The sequence below is a fragment of the Histoplasma capsulatum genome, genomic scaffold, assembly GCF_000149585.1.
Source record: "Histoplasma capsulatum NAm1 scaffold_6 genomic scaffold, whole genome shotgun sequence".
In the NCBI taxonomy this organism is placed as follows: Eukaryota; Fungi; Ascomycota; class Eurotiomycetes; order Onygenales; family Ajellomycetaceae; genus Histoplasma; species Histoplasma mississippiense.
Window position 1 is genome coordinate 2,309,628 of NW_001813977.1, and position 19,681 is coordinate 2,329,308.

The window sequence follows — 19,681 nt, forward strand, 5'->3', positions numbered from 1 at the left end:
AATGGGTAATGCAGCCACCAGGCAGCGCCTTGGCGTGAGTACTCAAGGTGCGTGAGTTTGAAACTTACAAGGTAACAACATTATGTTCAAAGTCAACTTCTTAACTTTTAAAATGAGATGTGAATTTGTCAAGTAAATATTTTTAAATGAATTTACTATCTGATTTAATTTATTGTTTCTGCATTGAAAATCTGTATTGTGAGTATCAAATTCTGTCTTTCATTAATTTTTCTATATTGCTGTTATATTGTGGACATCATTCAACATTAAGCATTTCTTCTGTATAATCAACTCTTGCCTGTATTTAACATTACACAAAAACTCATCATAAACACTGCTTGCATACAAGTATAACAGAAGAATAATAATAATCATGTCACTATTTTTATTTCTTATCATTGTTCTTCATTGATAGTGAAATAATATTCAATTTAATCAGATGAAATTTATAATAATCATTTTTTTCTATGAATTTTTATTGTGAATATATAATAATTCTTTTTTCTTAATCTGCATTCATAAAGTTAATTATCAATTTTGATGATTATTTCTATCATTGTTGATAACTCTTTAGATTTTTGAGCTAGTTTTGATATTTTATTTTTAACTTTTTCATATAATTCTTGATAAAATTGTGCTGTTAAAGCTTCACTATCTCAGTTTAAATGTGAATTCAACTGATGATATTCAGATGTATATTATGCAGTTGATTTAATTTATTTGAATCAATATAATTTTTAAATTGTAAAATACTTTTCATTGATATTTTCAAATATTTGTTGCAATTGATTGATAAACTGAGTGTAGCTATTGAATATTTTATTGATTTGTATAATACAATTTTCTTTAATTTCAAGAAATCATAATCTGATTCTGAGTTCAAATCAATTGAATGTTGGTTTTATTAAAAATATTGATGTTGATAAAATTTGCTACGCCCTGCCACACGCAGTGCCACGCCTTCGCTCCATCATACGCGTAGTCACATGACTACGCACAGGGCTTCACCTCCTGCTTGTTTCCGCTTGCACAGCATATCTTAGAGTTACGATGATAAAGAATAAGAATAGCATACCCAAGAGCTTCTTCGTACGGCTTCGCCTTACAAAATTTTATCTGCTATTTTTGTTAATTTTAATGGATTTGCAGTGAGATAGATATTCATTTAACTAAGAAAAACTTTTATCTTTTCCCATTCTTCACTGAATAATGTAGAAGAATTTTATTTAAATTTTTGAATATTAATTATTTATTTCAACTTACCATAACATTCAAATAACTTCTTTACATTATATTTTTTTATCATCAACAATCAATTTTGTCTTGAATGTTGTAGTTAATTTTTCTTTAGAGTTTGAGAATGTATATTTTTAAATTTAATTAATTGTATTAAATTTAATTTCATTTCAATTAACAAGTTGTTTCTTCAAATAAAGATCTTTGTAATTTTGAATTAAAAATGATTAATATTGCTATTGAATCTTTAATTTAGTAAGCTTTTTACTGAATATAAGATAAGATTAAAGTTAATATAATATTATTAAACTTGTTCATTAAATCAGAAAATAGTGTCATTATTATAAATTAAAATATAACATCAAGAAAAATATTTAAAATGATTAACAATAATTACAACAACAATTTAAAATAAACAATAAGAATATTTAATAGAGTTTACAGATAAAGATGAAAATTTAAAATTTGCATTATAAAAAAATATATTTAAAATGAGTTTATAATTATACTATATAACTGCCCCGGTGGCCGAATGGGTAATGCGGCCACCAGGTAGCGCTTTGGTGTGGGGACCCAAGGCGCGTGGGTTTAAAACTCACAAGAGGACAACATTACATTCAGAATCAACTTCTCAGCTTCTAAAATAAAAAAATGTGAACTTGTCAAATAGATATTTTTAGATGAATCTACTATCTGATTTAATTTATTGTTTCTGAGTTGAAAATCTGTATTATGAGTATCAAATTCTATCTTTCATTAATTTTTCTATATTTCTGTTCTATTTTTAATATCATTCAACACTAAGCATTTCTTCTGTATAACTAACTCTTGCCTGTATTTAACATTACACAAGGACTCATCATAAGCACTGCTTACATACGAGTATAACGGAAGAATAATAATAATAATAATACTATATAACTATATATAAATAAAAGTATTTTGAAAGAAATAAAGATTGATTGTGATCAAAAAAATAAGTTTCTTGATTTTAAAAGTAATGAATATGTTTAAATATATTTGAATTCTTATACAAAATATTCTGCTCACTCTGCTTATTGATAATCATGATGAGCATAGTGATCAGAGTCAGCAATTATATGATTTTATATTAACATCAATTGTGAGTTGTTTCATTTTTACATCTTTTCAATTTTTATTCAATAAATCTCAGTCTGTGTTACAGATTTATAACATTTCTACTGATCAGTGTAGCAGTTTGTGAGATGTTAAATGAGCAGTGAAAGATTTAATAAAAAAAAATAAGCAATTCAAACCATAATCTGTGAAATATTTAAATAGTTATATTAACTTATTAGCAGCTGAAGCTAGTTCATGATAGGCAGTCTAAAGCCAATATAAAAATACTTTATTTAGAGCGGTGCGCAGTCAAATTATTCATTATATTGCTATTAAACAATATCATCACAGATATCATCAGATATCATCAATAGATATCATCATTGATATATAGCTGATGTTTATTCTCATAGAGATTGATTGGATATCGAGTAGATAAGTAGGTAGATGGGCAGGTAGTGAGTGCGTTTGACACAGTTACTGTGTCAGCTTTGATACGGCAGGTATGTGATGCGGATTGACAATCTCGGGCCGATGGGAAATCATGAAAGTACGGCAGCCTATAGCGACAAATGTGTCAAATGGGTTTTTTATTATACTAGTGTTACAATGTACACACACCAATCATATTCATTCTATTTGTAATTGAATAGAGCTTGTTGATTATTAGAAAGTGCATTGCTAGATATCATCTTCAATATATATCATCACTGTGATGAGATAGCACTACAATCACTAGATTATCCATAGTGAGAAGCCAACATAATCATTTGTTAAATGGTTATGCTCATAGTGATATGTATACTCATGGGTGTGGTGGTGTGGCCCAGCCCACAGCGGGCATGGCCACTGAACCCGCCACTGATACACTGCAACCAGCAGCCACAGTATAGCATGGAAACCACAGTATATATATATTGACAATGATATCTATCAATTGTATCTAATGATGATATCTCACGATGATATCTAGCGATGATATCTTGCGATGATATCTAGTGATAATATCTCATGATGATATTCAGTGATGATATCTAACAATGATATCTAGTAATGATATCTACAATGATGTAAATTCACTGTTTTAAAATGTACAGTACTTAGAGAATCCAAGGTGTATTGCTTTCTAGTATAAATTTCTATCAGTGTATGTAAGTGGAATTAGGTAATTACAATGGAAAACATCAAAAAAATTCATTTGACACATTAGTCAATATAGGCTGCCGTAGAAGGTCAGCTTCGGGCATACAGTTGAATGTGGTTAATTTGAAATAACCTTCAGTGTGAGCCATAAACCATGTCAACCCCAGCATTAAAACTACATACATTAGTCATGTCTCATACATATCCTCACACATCTTCAAATGCATTGGACACAGTGATTTTATCTCATTTCTCAGAGCTCTCTTTCTTAGCTAATCTAGATTCTAACTCTGAATCACTAATTCTAACTCACAACTACTTTTCAGATGTTGAAGAGTTCTAAATATTGAAGTGTAACGACTGATTAATAATTGATTAAAAATAGATACTGAGAGAGGGTTATAGATTTTACAGGAAGTGAGGGACTGAGCATGGTTTAGTTTTCAGACCCACTCTTTTTGAACCACAACTAACTTTTAGTAGATCATGTTCAACTGTAACCCTGGGATGTTATATGGTTTATCAGTTGTTATTAACTGTGTAGGATGCCAATCTTACCCGTATCCATATCCATCCCCGTCTCCCATCAAAATTCCACACGTATTCATCAATGATCATACAAGGTTAGGTTGATACATACTCCTTGGGTAGTAATCCAAAAAAAAAAAAAAAAAAAAAAAAAAAAAAAAAAAAAAAAAACCCATTTATTCGTCACACAACCATACAATAATGAGGAAAAGAGTATTTTTTTTCAGCGAATATCAACAAATCATTTCCTGGTTTGTTGAGTGGCACAATCACGTGTTTCAACTAGCCCCAACCAACCCATGCACTAGTACATATTTAGACTAGTAATATATCCAACAGGCCTAATTGGGTTTAGCACTGGAACTAGTAACTAAGAGCTATGGCTTACATAATGCATGTAGCCTTTCCGCATTCGGTAATCTACTTCGTCAAGGCTGAAGCAGCTTCGTCTTTTCTTCGTTTTCTTTTATTAGAGGTTCGATCCGTGGTATATCCAAAAAAGAAGCAACAGGAAGAACCAAACGAAGTATAACTTGGTAAAAGTGACTGCTTAACTCCCGTTGCTCCTATTTCATTCCCGCCCCTGGAGTGGCTGTAGCTAACTGTCGGCCTCGCCAGTTTTTTTTTCCCCCTTTTCATCGATCAACCCAGCTCCATCCATTCGACTCGACATCCAGCCGAAAGAACTCGATAATTTGATAAAATATCCCTCTCTCGCTCTCCATTCCCGCCCCGATCATCTCCCTGGTCTAGTACCTTAGAAGCCAAAAAGCAAGGAAACTAGAGCTGTGTGTATTATTTGTCACCACTATATGTGACAAGCCGACATGACTCCACCTCTTGATTTTGATCCCCGTTCACAAGCTTCCCTCTCCAGATCCACAATGCTTTGAGAGAGAAGCTAACAAGACAGTTCGCTTTCCTTTCTTTTCTCCCCTTCCCCTCCGACGAATACGTCCCCTATTCCCTTGGTCAGGGCCCCTTTCAGTGACCCCAACGCATCCAATTGAAACTCCCGCCGACCATGTCTGTTACTCAAATCTCACCCGCGGCGGGCGCGCCGAAACCGCTCGAGAAAAAGCCCATCAAGTTTAGCAATCTGCTACGTGAGTTATACTCTCGAGTTGTTACTGTTACCTATGGAAGAGGACGGAGGTTCATCGCACAGCGGGGCTAGTACGGATTATTAACTCACTGTCTTTATATCTGCAGTTGGTGCTGGTTTGAATATGTTCGAGTAAGTATTCCCCCCTTCCATTTCTTTCCGTTGGCTATTTTGCTAATGACCTCTCCAGGGTTACCACGTTGGGACAGGTAATATTTCCCGACTTTGTCTGTCCCTTGGAAGCTCAGGGATCTGCATTCTAACACCCTGCAGCCTCTGGAAGTGATCAAGACGACCATGGCCGCCAACAGAAGCGATTCTTTCGCCGGTGCTATGCGTCGGATTTGGGGTCGTGGCGGTGTACTTGGCTGTTAGTTTCCTCGAAACCTACCATCGCCATCATCTACTAAACTCATCTGGATATATGTAGACTACCAAGGCCTCATTCCATGGGCCTGGATTGAGGCGTCTACTAAAGGCGCAGTCCTCCTCTTCGTCGCATCCGAAGCCGAATTCTACGCCAAATCATTCGGAGCCAACGACTTCGTCGGCGGCATCAGCGGCGGCATGGCTGGCGGTATCGCCCAGGCCTACGCCACCATGGGCTTTTGCACATGCATGAAAACGGTCGAGATCACCAAACACAAGCTGGCGGCGTCGGGCGTGAAGCCTCCCGGCACCTTTGCGACGTTCATGGACATTTACCGCAAGGAGGGGATCAGGGGCATTAACAAGGGGGTTAATGCGGTGGCGATTCGACAGACGACGAATTGGGGCTCGCGGTTTGGGTTATCGAGGTTGGCGGAGACGACGATCAGGAGGGTTACTGGAAAAGAGGAGAGTGACAAGCTCAGTGGGGTTGAGAAGGTGATTGCGTCGGGGCTTGGTGGCGGATTGTCGGCGTGGAATCAGCCGATCGAGGTTATTCGGGTGGAGATGCAGAGTAAGAAAGATGATCCCAACCGGCCCAAAAATTTGACGGTGGGGAAGACTTTGAAGTATATCTATGGCACCAATGGGCTGAAGGGACTGTATCGTGGCGTTACGCCGCGGATTGGGTTAGGCATTTGGCAGACTATTTGCATGGTTGCCTTGGGTGATATGTACGTGTCGCATACCCTGTTTTCATTCTTCACTCCCTTGCCCTAGTTTTGATTGATGGTGATATTAACAGTTTTCTTCTACACAGGGCCAAGGAGACCGTCGAGAAACTGACTGGTGAACAGGTCACCGCTAAACACTAGAAGGTGGGACCATAAATACATGGACGGCGGCTGGCAAAAATCGTGGATTCGTGTGATATCCTCAAAGTCAAGCTCAGCTCACTTTGACATCCAGCGCGTCTGTATTTTCGCGATATCTTGAGCGTTTGATTATTGTATACACTACTCGTTACCAGCCCGCTTATTTTCCCACTACAGGGATTACTCCCACCATTTTAATATTGCCTATTTCTTGCTTTGTTTTTCTGCCTGAAATTAACACTTGTATACATTTTTTCCCCCCTATCTCTTTTTATTTTTCTGTATCAATCTCAGACATGTTAAGTGCAATATGTATTACCCACAATAATGTTATAGATAGAATCGGTTCGTACTTTCGTTTCTATCTCCTTGATGATAATATGCATATATATATCACGAGATCCAGGTAGTTTCAAAGTAATTGAATTTTCAGTAACCATCCGAATAAAATTGTTCCATCCACAGATATGATATATTTTCATGGTATGAAATCAGCTTCTCTATGTCACATGTATGTATATCTTTATGGTAGGATGCCGATAACTAACTACACATAAAACCTATAACTAAGTCTATTTCGTACGCTGCATGCTGGACTTCTGACTGTGCAGCCCGATTAAACTAAAGTGTCTGTAATGGAAATAATCTTTATATGTCTATCCTTTTCGTTTATAATTTTCTTTCCCTTTCTCTTTTCCCGCCCTCTCTTGCTCGCGAACTAGCTATCACATATATACATGGACGTTAATCTAATAGCGGGTTGAATTTGGCTGAAATACAATTCACCCGATAAAGAAATAAAATTTGAGAGGGAGGTGTGATGTTGGTGTTGGAAGTTTGCACGAAACAAGTGGAAATTTTTAAGGATAAATCTGCGAATAATAATGTAAAAGATAAAATAAAAATAAAATAGAGATAAAAATAAATAAAAACTAAAATAAAGGGAGAGTAAGGTCAGGAGTTGGAGCTAGTTCTTTCTAAGTCGAGGTTGAATGGTTCATAATTTTTGGGGCTAGTTCCTTGTCGAAAATGGAGCTATTGAAAAGGGAAAGCAGAAGATAAATGTGGGTAGATTTTAGGCTTCCCTAGTGTAACAGGATAGAATAAGGGGAAATTGACAATGGTACATTATATTGGCAATGATAACGGCAACAGAAGCAGAAAACACCTTGTGTCTAGACAGTCAAACCGATATCTGTAGCGAAGGGAAGAACATGTAGATCGCCGACTGCGGAAACGGAGGCTTTGCCTGAGAGGAGGGATTTGGCAGCCTGTTTTAATACATTAGCTTTATTCAATAAAGGAAGAAGAACAAAAAACATTGTAGCATTGAAGAGTGAGCCACGGGCGTGACTATACATACCGCAATAACCTGTTGTTCAGTCACTTTCTCGACGCTCTGACCAATCTCAGATAGCTGGACTATATCGACGCCATGGGCCAATCTGGATCCGACATATTCGAGGCCCACTGAGGAGCTATCCCCAGCCTCTAATGCGCGGAACTTTGCGAGGGCCGTTGCTTTTTTGATATCTTCACTGCTGACCTTACCAGCCACTACTTTCTGGATAGTCTCGATAACGCTTTTGCTGGCGGCCGCAACACTGTGTGCTTTTCCAGAGACGGTGACATAGAAGAGACCCGCATCGGAGTACGCAGTATTAGAGGTCGACACGGATACATCAGCGAGTGTCTCAGTGGCCTTGGCGAGTAGGGAGGATCCAGAGGACCATTTGATGGTGGACTGGCCGCCGAGAAGCGCAGAAAGCACGGAGAGCTCCGGTTTGTAGCTAGCACCGCTGCCTGAGATACTGGACCCGGGGAATGCAATCACCATGGCATTGCCAGCCTTGCTTGAAATTCTTTCCTCGCCTCCATAGTACTTTGTTGGTACACTTGCCTTGAGGCTAAATGGTCCGGTTGTGCTCGATGCGGTGGGGACGTCACGGAAAAACTCGCCAACCCATTTGGACAGATCAGCAGTGTTGGAACCACTTGCGACGACGGCAATGGACGGTTTCGAGTATGCACTCTCAGCAAACGCGGCAATTCCTTCCGCTTCAATATACTTTCCGAAGGGAGAAGAGGCCGAAGGAACCAAATTCTCTCCAAGACCGTGGTGGAAAGCAACGCTATGTGCGGAGTCTAATGCGTGAGCAGCTGGGTTCGCTACAAGGCCATTCTGGGAGTATTTGACAAGGTTCATGATGAGCTCATCGAGCTCATGTTCTGGTAAAAAAGACTGTTGTTAGACGACCAGCCTGACAGCGTTCATACCCAAGATTCAAAAAGGATTACTTACGTGAGTAATTAGTTTTTGTTATTACGTCTGCAAGAAGCTCTGTATAGTAAGGAAGATCTTTGCTGAGGAATTTGGCGGAAAGGACAACGTTTTCTCTTGAGTAAGTCGCAGCCAATTCCCCACCAAGCAACTCAGACTCTCTGGTGATGCGCAGCGCTGACCGTTTGGACGTAGACTTATCAATTACACGTGTATATCATCAGCAATCAAGCCGTATATTCTGCCAATAAAAACCATGAATTTATAACGCGAATGTTAGATGGCTGCGCAATTGACTCACTTTGAACGCAAATTTCTCCAGGAGATTGGAGTAGCCGGGGAAAGGTTGGTATCGCGAGCCGGCCTTTGCAACGAGCGACAAAGTGGTGGTAGGTGAGGTAAACTCTCTATTAGCGATCTTCACACCAGAAGCCTCAGCAGACTCGAAGTCGAAGCTCTTGGCTGCAGCCGCAGCCATGCTGCGGCGAGAGGAGGGCTGGGGTTGGGCGATACATTGGTTTCGGAGACAGCGCCGCGCATTCCGGCCGAGAGCAGACCTCGAAAGCATGATCGCACGCACCTGGGAGCAGAGGGGCGTAATGGGTGAGAAGAAGGACGGGACAATTGAGGGCAATTGGCGATGTGAAGCGGAATTCACAGCATTCTCTGTTGAAACTTCGGCGGTTTCGTCGAGATATCCAATAGATATATGATGAGGTTCAAAAAGCGGAAAATGCTGATTAAGCCGGAGGAGCTGATTTAGCGGCTGCTGATTGGCTTCCGTGGCGAAGATTTGGCATTCGGGGCCCGAATTTATCCGATATCATGTGATACTCGTAAGGCCTTAAGAATAATTAACCCGAAGAGGAATAGAGCCGACATTTTTCTGCCGAGAAGCATTTTCAACAGTCACGCATCACCACCACCCACTACCACCTTCAGATATTCAAAAGATATGGAGAGGAAATAGGAAATACATATAGCTCTATCAATTCATCTTTCGCCACAAAGATATCGGCCATCCGTGTGTATACTGTCGATTATCTCGTATCAGTTTCGCCTGCACACCCATGAATGTTCAACGGTGACCTTGGGTCTCTTCTAGAGAAGCCAGCGCTTTCTCTAGAAGGTAGAACGGGCAACACGCATCATGTCTCAAGTGAGCTTCGAACATTGTACCACCCTGCGGATATGTACTATGTGTATGCTGATTGGATTGCTAGTATGCGGCAGAATTGTGCAAGCTGTTGATTACGGACAATTTCGGGGAGCTATATGCTGTATGTTTTTAACTTGTCTTGGACAAACTCGACAAGCAAAGTAGCGGGATTCTAACCTTGTTATTTTCGTTCTTCGCCTAGTTGATATTTTCCTATCTGCTATACCATGGCCGCCAGCCTCTGCCTCGCATTGTCCAGAATACACGTCTGTCCCCCCGACAAGTTCGACACGGCCTAGCTGTGCTTATCCAGCAACGGCTCATCTACCACTATACATCGCTGGACGATGGTATCGCGTACTATGAAGCTAGCTGGATGACTGCATACAATCTGGTACGGTCAGGCAGGATTTTGCAATTGGTGGAAGAGAAGCTCGGGAAATATGTTGCGAAGGTGCTGTCAACAATCCTGTATCATGGCCATGTGAGGATCAGCTATTTGGAAACTCTGCCTGAGCTACGACCTCAAGTCTCAAGTAAAGCGGGGAAACTCGTAGCTGCAAACGGTTTAAATGGAATCCATAGCGATGAGGAAGAGGAGGAGGAGGATGCTCACGTTACGGACCAAGGGGAGCAGGAGGAATATGCATCTGGAAGGCCGGAAAATAGCGTCGATAGCGATTACGGCAAGCGCTCAGCCTCGCAACTTCATCCTGCCCTACGTTCCCTTGCCGCCTACGGATATATTATGCGAGTGCGCGATGCCCATTTTCAGAGCCCGGCAGATCTTGTAGAGGACGCTGAAAGGGCTGTCAGTTCTCGATCTGACGTCCGTGGTCTAAAAGGGAAGAAATTTCAAGAGGCCATCGATGCTGGAGTGGAGACATATATTAAGGAGAAGACGGATGGAACTATTCCCCAAGGGCCACTGGCCGGCGCGCTACCCCGCGGCATTAAGAGACGCGCAGGACAATTGGCAACGAACTCGTCAAGCAAGAGGGTGAAGCTTGAACATCTTCCGGAGGGCGACGAGGATATCGACGACGATGATTTTTACGGTGATGACTATGTAGATGGTGATAACACCTTAATGGACGTGAGTTACGCATCTCTGGAGGGGCTATTTGTATGACTAGAGCGCTAACATAGCGCAGCCCAACATGATCATCAGTGTCAACTATCAAAAGTTCGAAGTGGCATTACGAAATCGACGATTAGCAAGATTGGCTGAACAGTGCACTTCCAGAGTGACATCTCAGGTCTATGAGGCTCTCCTGGGGAGGATTGAGCTTAAAACTCCCGCGTGCCGGAAACAGCCGGAGCGTGTTCCCGAAGGGGAGGAAAACGAGCAGTACTCCGTTGCCATCCCACTACATACCATTTTGGATGACATAGACCCCGACTTAGACCTCTCAGAGTCTATGGCTGGAGTGGACCCGGCCAACCTTCTTTCAAACGGACACATGGGTCTCAACGGAGACGGCAATGGCGATGACGACGATGACGAGAGCACTGGTGCGAGTACAGGTATTTGGAATCGCCGCAGGAACCGCGTCTACGAACTAGAACAACACCTCTCCCTCCTCGCCCAGGAGCCGAATATCTTCTCCACTCGCAGCATGCAGTCCGGCATGATCACCTGGGCCGTTGAATTCCGCCACCTCGCCCGCCGCCTCCGCCACCTCGAAATCGAACGCATCATCGAATCTCGTTTCGGCACAATTGCCGTCCGTGTCATCCGCGTCCTTGCCGCAAAGGGCAAACTGGACGAGAAGCGCCTGCAGGAAATCAGCCTGATGGCGTCCAAGGAACTTCGCCAGGTTCTGGCGCGTATGGAGGCGGCTGGTTTCGTCGATTTGCAGGAGGTCCCCCGCGATGCGCAGCGGCAACCCTCGCGGACGATGTATCTCTGGTTCTTCGATCTAGATCGCGTTGCGAGGATGGTGCTGGAAGATACGTACAAGTGCATGTCGCGCTGTCTGCAGCGGATTGGCGTGGAGAGAAATAAGCTGAAGCTCTTCCTGGAGAAGACGGAACGAACGGATGTTAAGGGAAATGAGGAGAAGTATTTATCGCCTGCTGAGCTGAAGACCTTGAAGGAGTGGCGGGATAAAGAGGCTCTGTTACTGGGGGAAGTAGGGAGGTTGGATGAGTTGGTTTCTGTTTTGAGAGACTATTGATGTTCTCCTGTTAGTTCCGATTATCTTTCGTTTGGCTAAACCTTCTGGAATTGTTCCATTCTGGTCTTCATATCCTTTGCCCTTTTGACATCCTGTATAACGGTTTCTTACCCTTCAATATCTCTTTTGTTGCTACTTCTGGAATGCAAGCAAGCAAAAACAGCATAATAGGGACTAACCCCATGAAAAACGCGATGATTCTTCCTGTTTGAATTGGCAAATTTCTCATTGGGATATGTATTCTATTCGATAACCAACCGCTTTGCAGAGCTATGTATCGCTCCCTGGATATCTCTTGTCAGGTGCCAAAGTCTTGAAGCGATTGCGACACTGCTAGTTGTAAATAAGTATCTTATCACTGAACGCACGGATGAGTTTTATGGCAGCAACATGCTGTGAAAATTGAGCACACATGCGCAGTAGAATCTTTGGGCAAAGGAAGGAGGAAGAGACCATGCCCACATGGTTCCAGGTCACTGGATGGCTGGACGAACTGCGTTATAATCTGCGTAGTGGAATGGGCCATCAGAGGCAGTGGAGATACGGAAAACAGTGATGAACTAGAAGCTGCGGGTGATGATTATTTCCAAGAGCCACCAACTTCTGCAGCAACGAAAAAGGTGTTGAGATACAAGGCTGATAGTTGTCGATTACAAGTTGCTCTTCGAGATTAATCTTTGTGGCACTACAGCCCTTTTGCACCATATAAAAGTCATACTCAAAAGATGCTAATACAAGGGCCTTAAAAATTTAAATCCAAACAAATTCTAAGCTACAAATTAGAGCTACTTCTATCCCTTTGAAAGTCTCAGGTGAGGAGAAAAGACGTTGTGTCAGCCGGGAGTAGAAATTGTGGTCGGTTCAAGATGAATAGGGTTGGCACGTAAAATGGAACTGGACGCATCCGCTTTCACTTTAGGAGTAGGGGGGCTGGTATAACCTAGCACACATGATAGCTAAAAGTCCACTGTTGTAGGTATGCAAGCAACTTTTATTCGGGATCTCCTCGTGTCCAGAACTACAGGGAAGCATGCTGTTTCGATGTTAAGTGTTTGGGTCTCTAAAAGGAAAGCAAGAGCGGACTCATCTCAGGTATCCGGCTCGGTCCCTTCTGGTCGAACCATAGCTGTTTTGTACAAGGCAAATCTTTGTGGGGAGGGTCTCGTCCTAATTCCAGAGTATCCATCTGTCACCAGAGGGCGGACGAGTTTCCTGCTTGTGGAGACTACCACGGGAAATCTACGCCATGGAAAGTGGGGGAGGCCTTTGTTGACGTCGTGCAGAACGAGAACGAATGCTTTTGCAAGCGCTGAGCGTTCCCTGAGGGTCTTGCTGGACGTGGAGGGATATACGTACCAGTATTTATATATATATTCCTGCGTATATTGCAGATGCTTTCCACAACCAATCAGGAGGCCTTGGTGGTCGAACTCGGCTTGGATGTTACATAATCGCACTAAGTTCACGAACTAACCTAACTAAGTTAGGCAACCAGTTTTCCCTCCAAACCCAAACTTCCGCTCTATCTTCCCAACTTCCTCTGCGTTTTTTCGCCCTCACCGCGAACAATCATGGCAAACCCCGCCGCTTACAGCCTTTCAAGGCTTTTCATCAATCCCTCGATTCGGGCACCCGATAGGCCCAGTGGAGATGTGACTCTTTTCTATGATAGCCCCAAAGGCGGGGTCCTGTCCAGTTAATCCATCCCGTTGTGTTGGCGCAGAGGCATTGTTGCTATTAACGTTGCCCCTGCGTTGCCCTGAACGCTCTCCCCAATTCCCCCCATTTTACTGCCAGATATTGCTTTAGAAACTCCGATTAGGATTTCTTCCTAAATTTATAGAATCAGAAAAACTAGAAACAAAACACATTTGAAAAAGTAACATTGCTTTCTTTTCTCCAGTATCCCCCTTGTTACATGACTAATAAGAAGGCTTGGAGATAGATGACCAAAATACTGCTGGGCACACTTGCTACGGAGCTGTTGCTCCACGTATTTCACTCCTGCAGCTCAGTCGCCGATGTTCTGAACCTCTCCTTAACCTGTCGTCGCCTGCATGATGTATTCTCTGCTTCGCAAAAGCTTCCCATACTTGCCAACGCCGTGGAGGCCGAGTTTGGGCCCCTGGAAGATATAATACAACTGGTCACTCAAAATACCAGCCAGCCTACGCATGTATCTCGTGAGGCACCGATATCCCTCGCTTTGATCCAACAAGCTGTCGAAGTTGGCCGCGTGGCCAAGAAATGGGAGGTGATCTATCCAATCAAGAAGTGGAAGGTGGATTTTGAAAATCGTCGAGTTTTGGACACCCATGAATGTTTCGTGCTACGTCGAGCCGCATACCGTCTTTGGCTGTACTCGAGGGCCTTCCACAGCCAATTATTTCCGCGAACCAGTCGCACTCTCCCTTCTGTCGTCCGTGAGCGGGCCGAACTCTTGCACAACTGGCCCACGAACGAACTAGCTGAGATCGAAGATTTTCGATTGGTTATGCGTGAGGTTGTACAGAGCCAGATCTGCCCGAGCAATGAGACGATCCAAAGAAAGTTTCAGAAAAGGTTCCCGGAGAACACACCGACATCAACTCATATCCACCTAAACTGTCGTTCACTGACACCGCCCCCCTTGTTCCCACTCCTCAACTTCCACTCCAAACCAGCACCTACCTTGTCGTCTATCGATAGGAATAATTGCCATTTCCACGCCCTGCAAACATCTCGCGACAATAGCATCAACAGCAACAACATTGTCACCTCGACAGTTAACAAATACGCAACCAAATTCCGCTCCGATCTCTACCACGAGCCCGGAATGGAAGGTTGGGGCGACCAGATTCACCATTACTATGTCGTCGAGGACATGATGAAGCTGGACCCGTCACAGGTTCTATGGTTGAGAGAAAACGCCCCCCTCAAGGAACAGGTAGAAAGCTACGTTCGATCGATGGGCGACTGGTTCGACAATAATGGCGAGACATTCGGGCAAACGCTGGAATGGGTAATGGGTGAACGTGGAGGGGATTATATGGAGTTGCATTTTTCGATTGTTGATGGGGAAGCAGGTATTGCGGCGAAAGTGAAAAGCTGACGGCAATCCTTGTTGATGTAGCATCCATCGTCTTCTCTCTTTATTATCTCCTCTGTTCTTAGCCTTAGATGTAGATATCTATATATCGTTCCGTTTGGTATATTTGGCTTTATTGCTGTCGTCCCCCTTTCTTGCTTTAGTTCGTTTTGTCGTTTGATTTACTTGTTTCGAGGTAGTGTTTGGATTTTGAAGCTCAGTTCCTTCGAATGACAAGATCACATACCCATTAGGCGACGTCGATAGTGCGAACAAACTATTTTTTGCTTTTTGTTTTAAGTCGCTACGTGAAACGCCCCGTCACGGGGCTGGCACAGTGCCTACTTGCAGCTTGAACCTTGGCCCTAACGGCAATTTTTTGGCCAATCTAAAACACTCACTTTGCAGATACCAGTCGAAACGAAGTGGAAAAACAAGTGGGAAAAAAAGGAAACAAAGAACAGAGATTTAGATTATTTGCAAAGAATAATTAGCAGCCATGGAAAGAAGGGGGCAAATCGAAGGGTTAAAATAAAGAACGTGGAATTGCAAGAACAAAAAAAAAATATATAGAATAAACAAAAGGTGGGAAAAGAGTGGGCAAAAAAGAGAATGGAATGTTGGGGGTGAAAAACCAAACCTTTAAAACAAATCAACAATGGGATGAACTTGAAGGCAAACGACAAAACTAAGCCCAACCCGCAAATCCCCCAAACCATTTATCCCATCCCGTGTGGCCAATAAACATTCAATTCCAGAAGCCGGACATCCATCACCAGAACTCCTTTGAGCTCTTCAGGTATCCCTTCCCGTGCTCAAAAAATTTCACCTTTATAACGTCGGCTTTTTTTCTCATCACGTTGCTGTCCTGAGGCCGTAGAATGACAGAAAAGGAGAAGATGATTTGGGAAGCGGCGAAAATAAAATAAGAAAACAAAATATGGGAGAAGTAAATACATGGACACGGCATGGCATGACACAAACAGAAAAAAAGTCAGGTGGTTCTTCAAAGTCAAATCGACCGTGGCGACCAGAGAAAGGAAAATAAAATAGAATAGAATAAAATGCAACCGCCATCCGTCGAGATGAAGACCCCAACGTTATAAAAGCACCGGTTATTCTAAGTCTCGCCACCGCCAGCCTTTCCCGGTAGAAGGCGCTTTCTGCCAGAACAGTAATTCCAGAATGGTTTCTAAAAGGGTCTGCGTTCTTTTCTTTAGCAGCACTTCTGCTTCGCATCTGCATCCTGCGACTTCGTGATCTCTACCACCTTGCGGTCACCGAGAGGGTTCTGTCCTGAGTTACCATTCTCGAGGGCCTTGCTGGAAACGATGCGGTAGATTTCTTTAAGACGCTCCGTTAGTTGTGTTTTGTCTGGTGGGGAAGAGGGAAATATGGAGTTGGTAGAGTAAATAGTAGTTGGGTTACCTGTAAGAATATTTTGAAATGCGAGCTCAACATTCGTGGCGTCAAGGGCGGACGTTTCGATGAAGGACAACTTCCTTGCCTCTGTTTTATGGGTTAGATAACCAGGGGAATAAGACAACCGCCAACTTAGGCTTGGGAGGAAGGAGTGGCATGGGAGGTTAGTGACAGCATACCGGCAAATTCCGCGCCTTGATCAGTTTTAATAGCCCGGACATGTTTTTGATCGATCTTATTTCCGACGAGCATGATGACAATGTTCTTGTCGGCATGTTCCCGTAACTCCTTCAACCATCGCTCGCAGTTTGCGAAAGTCTGTTCTTTAGTCGTATCGTATACAAGAAGGGCACCCACTGCGCCACGGTAATATGCGGACGTAATAGCCCTGTACCGCTCCTGGCCTGCAGTATCCCAAATCTGAGCTTTGATCGTCTTGCCGTCTACCTGAATAGAGCGGGTTGCGAACTCGACACCGATAGTGGACTTCGAATCGAGGTTGAATTCATTCCGGGTGAATCGGCTTAACAGGTTGGATTTCCCGACACCGGAATCTCCGATAAGAACCACTATATGCCCCGAGTAAAGCAAAGATACTGGTCAGTTATACAGAACAATTTTGTGCTTCGTTGATAAGGTGTCAGGACATAGGAAGGAGCCCGGTGGTGGCGTCGTGGTGGAGTGTCGCAAAGCTGGTGAAGACCTTACCTTTGAAAAGGAACTGGAAGTTGCAGAACTGTTAGAGACTATCACACAATCAAATATGGTGGAGGAGGGCAAGAAGAATGACTTACATCATATTCGTCGTTAGCCATTAGGGAGGATGGAGAGGTGGAAGAGTCGAAGTCTCTCTCCACGGGGAACGGGGTTTAATAAGTGTGTGTCGTTTCTGCGTGATTAAAGTGACTTTAGACCACGATGAGCCGGAAGCAGGACGCTGGGGCGATAAAGGAGTACGGTTCGTCTGTCAGTCAATGACCGTCAAGAAGGATCAGTAAGTTGGATGGTGTGTTGACAAGAGAACCAGAAGAAGGCAACGAGATTATCCAATAGATGAAGCTGCGTTGGCTTGAAGTTCGAGTGGCAGAAAAGAAAGGTAACTGGTACCTTACACCCCAGGTATATCTGGTGGTACTTTTGGTATCAGATACATATTTTTTTTTTTTTTCGGGCGGAAACCTGGCTTCTTGCTGATTCAACACTTAGTCAGCCGCTTTGTTCGGTGTCTGACTGACGGCGGAATGAAATTCACTTTCTACAGGGCTCCAATCCAGTAACTGCCGTATTTCACTTTCGTCGGCTCAAGGCCTTTGTCATTTAATTGAGAGCCAATTTCACAGACACTACGGAGGAGTACTTACATCCATAGCCCATCGGAGAAGGGCCGACGCGGTCAAGTCCATGATGTGAATCCTTCCATTCATATGTTTCACTGTTTTGACCTTGGTGTGGCCGGCAAGTGTTTTTTGCTATGACTTCCAAGAGGGCGCAAACTGGAGCTACAAGTGACGAAGACGATAATATTTCGATTACTTCAACTGTTGGCAGTGAGCCACAGTCTGAATATGAAGTGGAATCTATTCTTGCTCAAAAGAGCTTTCCAAATGGTGATGTGTATCTGGTAAAATGGGCTGGCTATCCGTTGGAGAGGGCAACATGGGAGCCGGAGGACTCCTTTTGTGATCCGAATATTTTGCTGGCATGGAAGAGGAAAATCGCATCTGGGGATCATGAGTCGTTAGGTGTGGATGTGGATGATCTGACACGCAGGATTGAGGAAATTGAAAGTGCAAAACTCGACAGGCGTCGCAGGCGTTGGGCAAAGCGCATTCGTCTCGGGATCCCGGCATCCCCTTTGACTGATGGTTCTGATGCCGTTTCTGCTGGCCAGGACAGCGACTCGAACTTTGATGACTTTACCGTTGACGATGATGTTGATGTGGAGGGCGAAGATGAAGAAGAAGTGTGGCAGTCATTGCGGAGGAAACGACAACACTCATCCAGCACCAAAAAAACAACCCCCCGCGCAGGAATGGCTGCTTCTCCTTCGCTGCCCAGTGGCACCCCAAGCAAGCATCAAATTCCGGCTTCAATAGCGCCATCATCAACTGGGTTTCCGAACAAGAGGAAGAAAATCGATACGACTTCGACAACCAGATCTCCTGCAACTAATAATCAATCCACACAGTCTTCAAAACCGACATCGTTATTAGAGCAAAGACAAACTTCAAAGGACTCTCAGAATGCTCCTGCACGCCACCAAACGCGGCCAACTTTAAAGTTACAAACCTCATCCTCCACTAATCCTTCGTCCTCAGAACCTACAAAATCTGCGAAGTTAACTTCGCAGGTCAAAGGGCCCTTGATCCCCACTGGGCCAGCGAACCGAACTGTTCCTGTCCTCACAAAAAAACAAAATGCGTCAAAGCCAAAACTCTTCCGCAATTTATCCTCTAAAAACAGATATGAGAAAACTATGCGGCGGGACGTAATACCAGATATAAAGCAACTGGATTTGAGACCACCAGGCAAATGGATTGCGCCCCAGAATGATAAAACTCCGCTATCTGCATCGCCGTCCCGACTGCATGCACCTCGCAATTCAGAAAGCTTGTTCGTTGATCACAACAGTCCCCACCGTGATGCTAACGATCATTCTCATTCTCAAGGCAGTCCCAGGGTAGATGGGCCAGTTGAGGCGAGAAGCAGTTGCCAGCCAGATCAGCTCCAACTCGCCTCGGTACAATCACCATCAAAATTGATTCATAAAGGCTCTCCTAGTAGTTGCAGTCCGGGAACATCTGTCCTCCCATCGGTATTTTCTCCAAGCAAAGCCAATTCCATAGAATTATATGATAAAGGTCCACCAAAGGGAATGAAAGGAACTGGGACCGGTTTCCAATCACAGGCAAAAGCCGTGGTCCACCTCCGATTTGGACCAACGGGCAAGGAAATAGGCGATGTCAGATTGGGAGGCTTGACAAGAAAAACAGTTCGGCAATTGTTACTCCTTAAATCACAAAACAAGATTGATATGCATTTTAAAGATGTGTGCAACCTTGACGAATACAGACAATTGTGTGACAGAGTAGGTTTCCCATTTCTTGACACAAATCAAAAATATTAGTATTAAATCCTGACTGATTATACAGAGAAAAAACATAAAATACTGCAGCGGCTGGGTACTTGCGTCTGGCAATGCTACCTTTGCAGTGTGACTAGCGAACTACTTGAGG

The 19,681-nt window shown here is 43.4% G+C and overlaps 6 protein-coding genes across 6 annotated transcripts; 4 read left to right on the forward strand and 2 right to left on the reverse strand.

Annotated features, from left to right (window-relative positions):
- Positions 1 to 5,011: 5,011 nt before the first annotated feature.
- HCAG_06995 (mitochondrial DNA replication protein) lies at positions 5,012 to 6,336 on the forward strand (the record flags this gene model as incomplete). Its single annotated transcript, XM_001539340.1, has 6 exons — positions 5,012 to 5,093; positions 5,200 to 5,224; positions 5,283 to 5,301; positions 5,366 to 5,462; positions 5,523 to 6,195; positions 6,282 to 6,336. The coding sequence occupies 6 exons, from the start codon at positions 5,012 to 5,014 to the stop codon at positions 6,334 to 6,336; spliced, it is 951 nt and encodes a 316-aa protein (XP_001539390.1).
- Positions 6,337 to 7,511: 1,175 nt separating this feature from the next.
- HCAG_06996 (conserved hypothetical protein) lies at positions 7,512 to 9,095 on the reverse strand (the record flags this gene model as incomplete). Its single annotated transcript, XM_001539341.1, has 4 exons — positions 7,512 to 7,607; positions 7,700 to 8,565; positions 8,639 to 8,813; positions 8,919 to 9,095. The coding sequence occupies 4 exons, from the start codon at positions 9,093 to 9,095 to the stop codon at positions 7,512 to 7,514; spliced, it is 1,314 nt and encodes a 437-aa protein (XP_001539391.1).
- A 672-nt stretch (positions 9,096 to 9,767) lies between these two features.
- HCAG_06997 (predicted protein) lies at positions 9,768 to 11,956 on the forward strand (the record flags this gene model as incomplete). The annotated part of the gene is made up of 4 exons (XM_001539342.1): positions 9,768 to 9,776; positions 9,841 to 9,897; positions 10,015 to 10,872; positions 10,931 to 11,956. The coding sequence occupies 4 exons, from the start codon at positions 9,768 to 9,770 to the stop codon at positions 11,954 to 11,956; spliced, it is 1,950 nt and encodes a 649-aa protein (XP_001539392.1).
- A 1,945-nt stretch (positions 11,957 to 13,901) lies between these two features.
- On the forward strand, positions 13,902 to 15,047 carry HCAG_06998 (predicted protein; the record flags this gene model as incomplete). Its single annotated transcript, XM_001539343.1, has 1 exon — positions 13,902 to 15,047. One exon carries the CDS (start codon positions 13,902 to 13,904, stop codon positions 15,045 to 15,047), a length of 1,146 nt encoding a protein of 381 aa, XP_001539393.1.
- A 1,192-nt stretch (positions 15,048 to 16,239) lies between these two features.
- HCAG_06999 (Rab1a) lies at positions 16,240 to 17,260 on the reverse strand (the record flags this gene model as incomplete). Its single annotated transcript, XM_001539344.1, has 5 exons — positions 16,240 to 16,367; positions 16,452 to 16,532; positions 16,625 to 17,014; positions 17,154 to 17,166; positions 17,240 to 17,260. The coding sequence occupies 5 exons, from the start codon at positions 17,258 to 17,260 to the stop codon at positions 16,240 to 16,242; spliced, it is 633 nt and encodes a 210-aa protein (XP_001539394.1).
- A 656-nt stretch (positions 17,261 to 17,916) lies between these two features.
- Positions 17,917 to 19,663, forward strand: HCAG_07000 (predicted protein; the record flags this gene model as incomplete). The annotated part of the gene is made up of 3 exons (XM_001539345.1): positions 17,917 to 19,058; positions 19,119 to 19,533; positions 19,598 to 19,663. The coding sequence occupies 3 exons, from the start codon at positions 17,917 to 17,919 to the stop codon at positions 19,661 to 19,663; spliced, it is 1,623 nt and encodes a 540-aa protein (XP_001539395.1).
- Between the last annotated feature and the right edge of the window lie 18 nt (positions 19,664 to 19,681).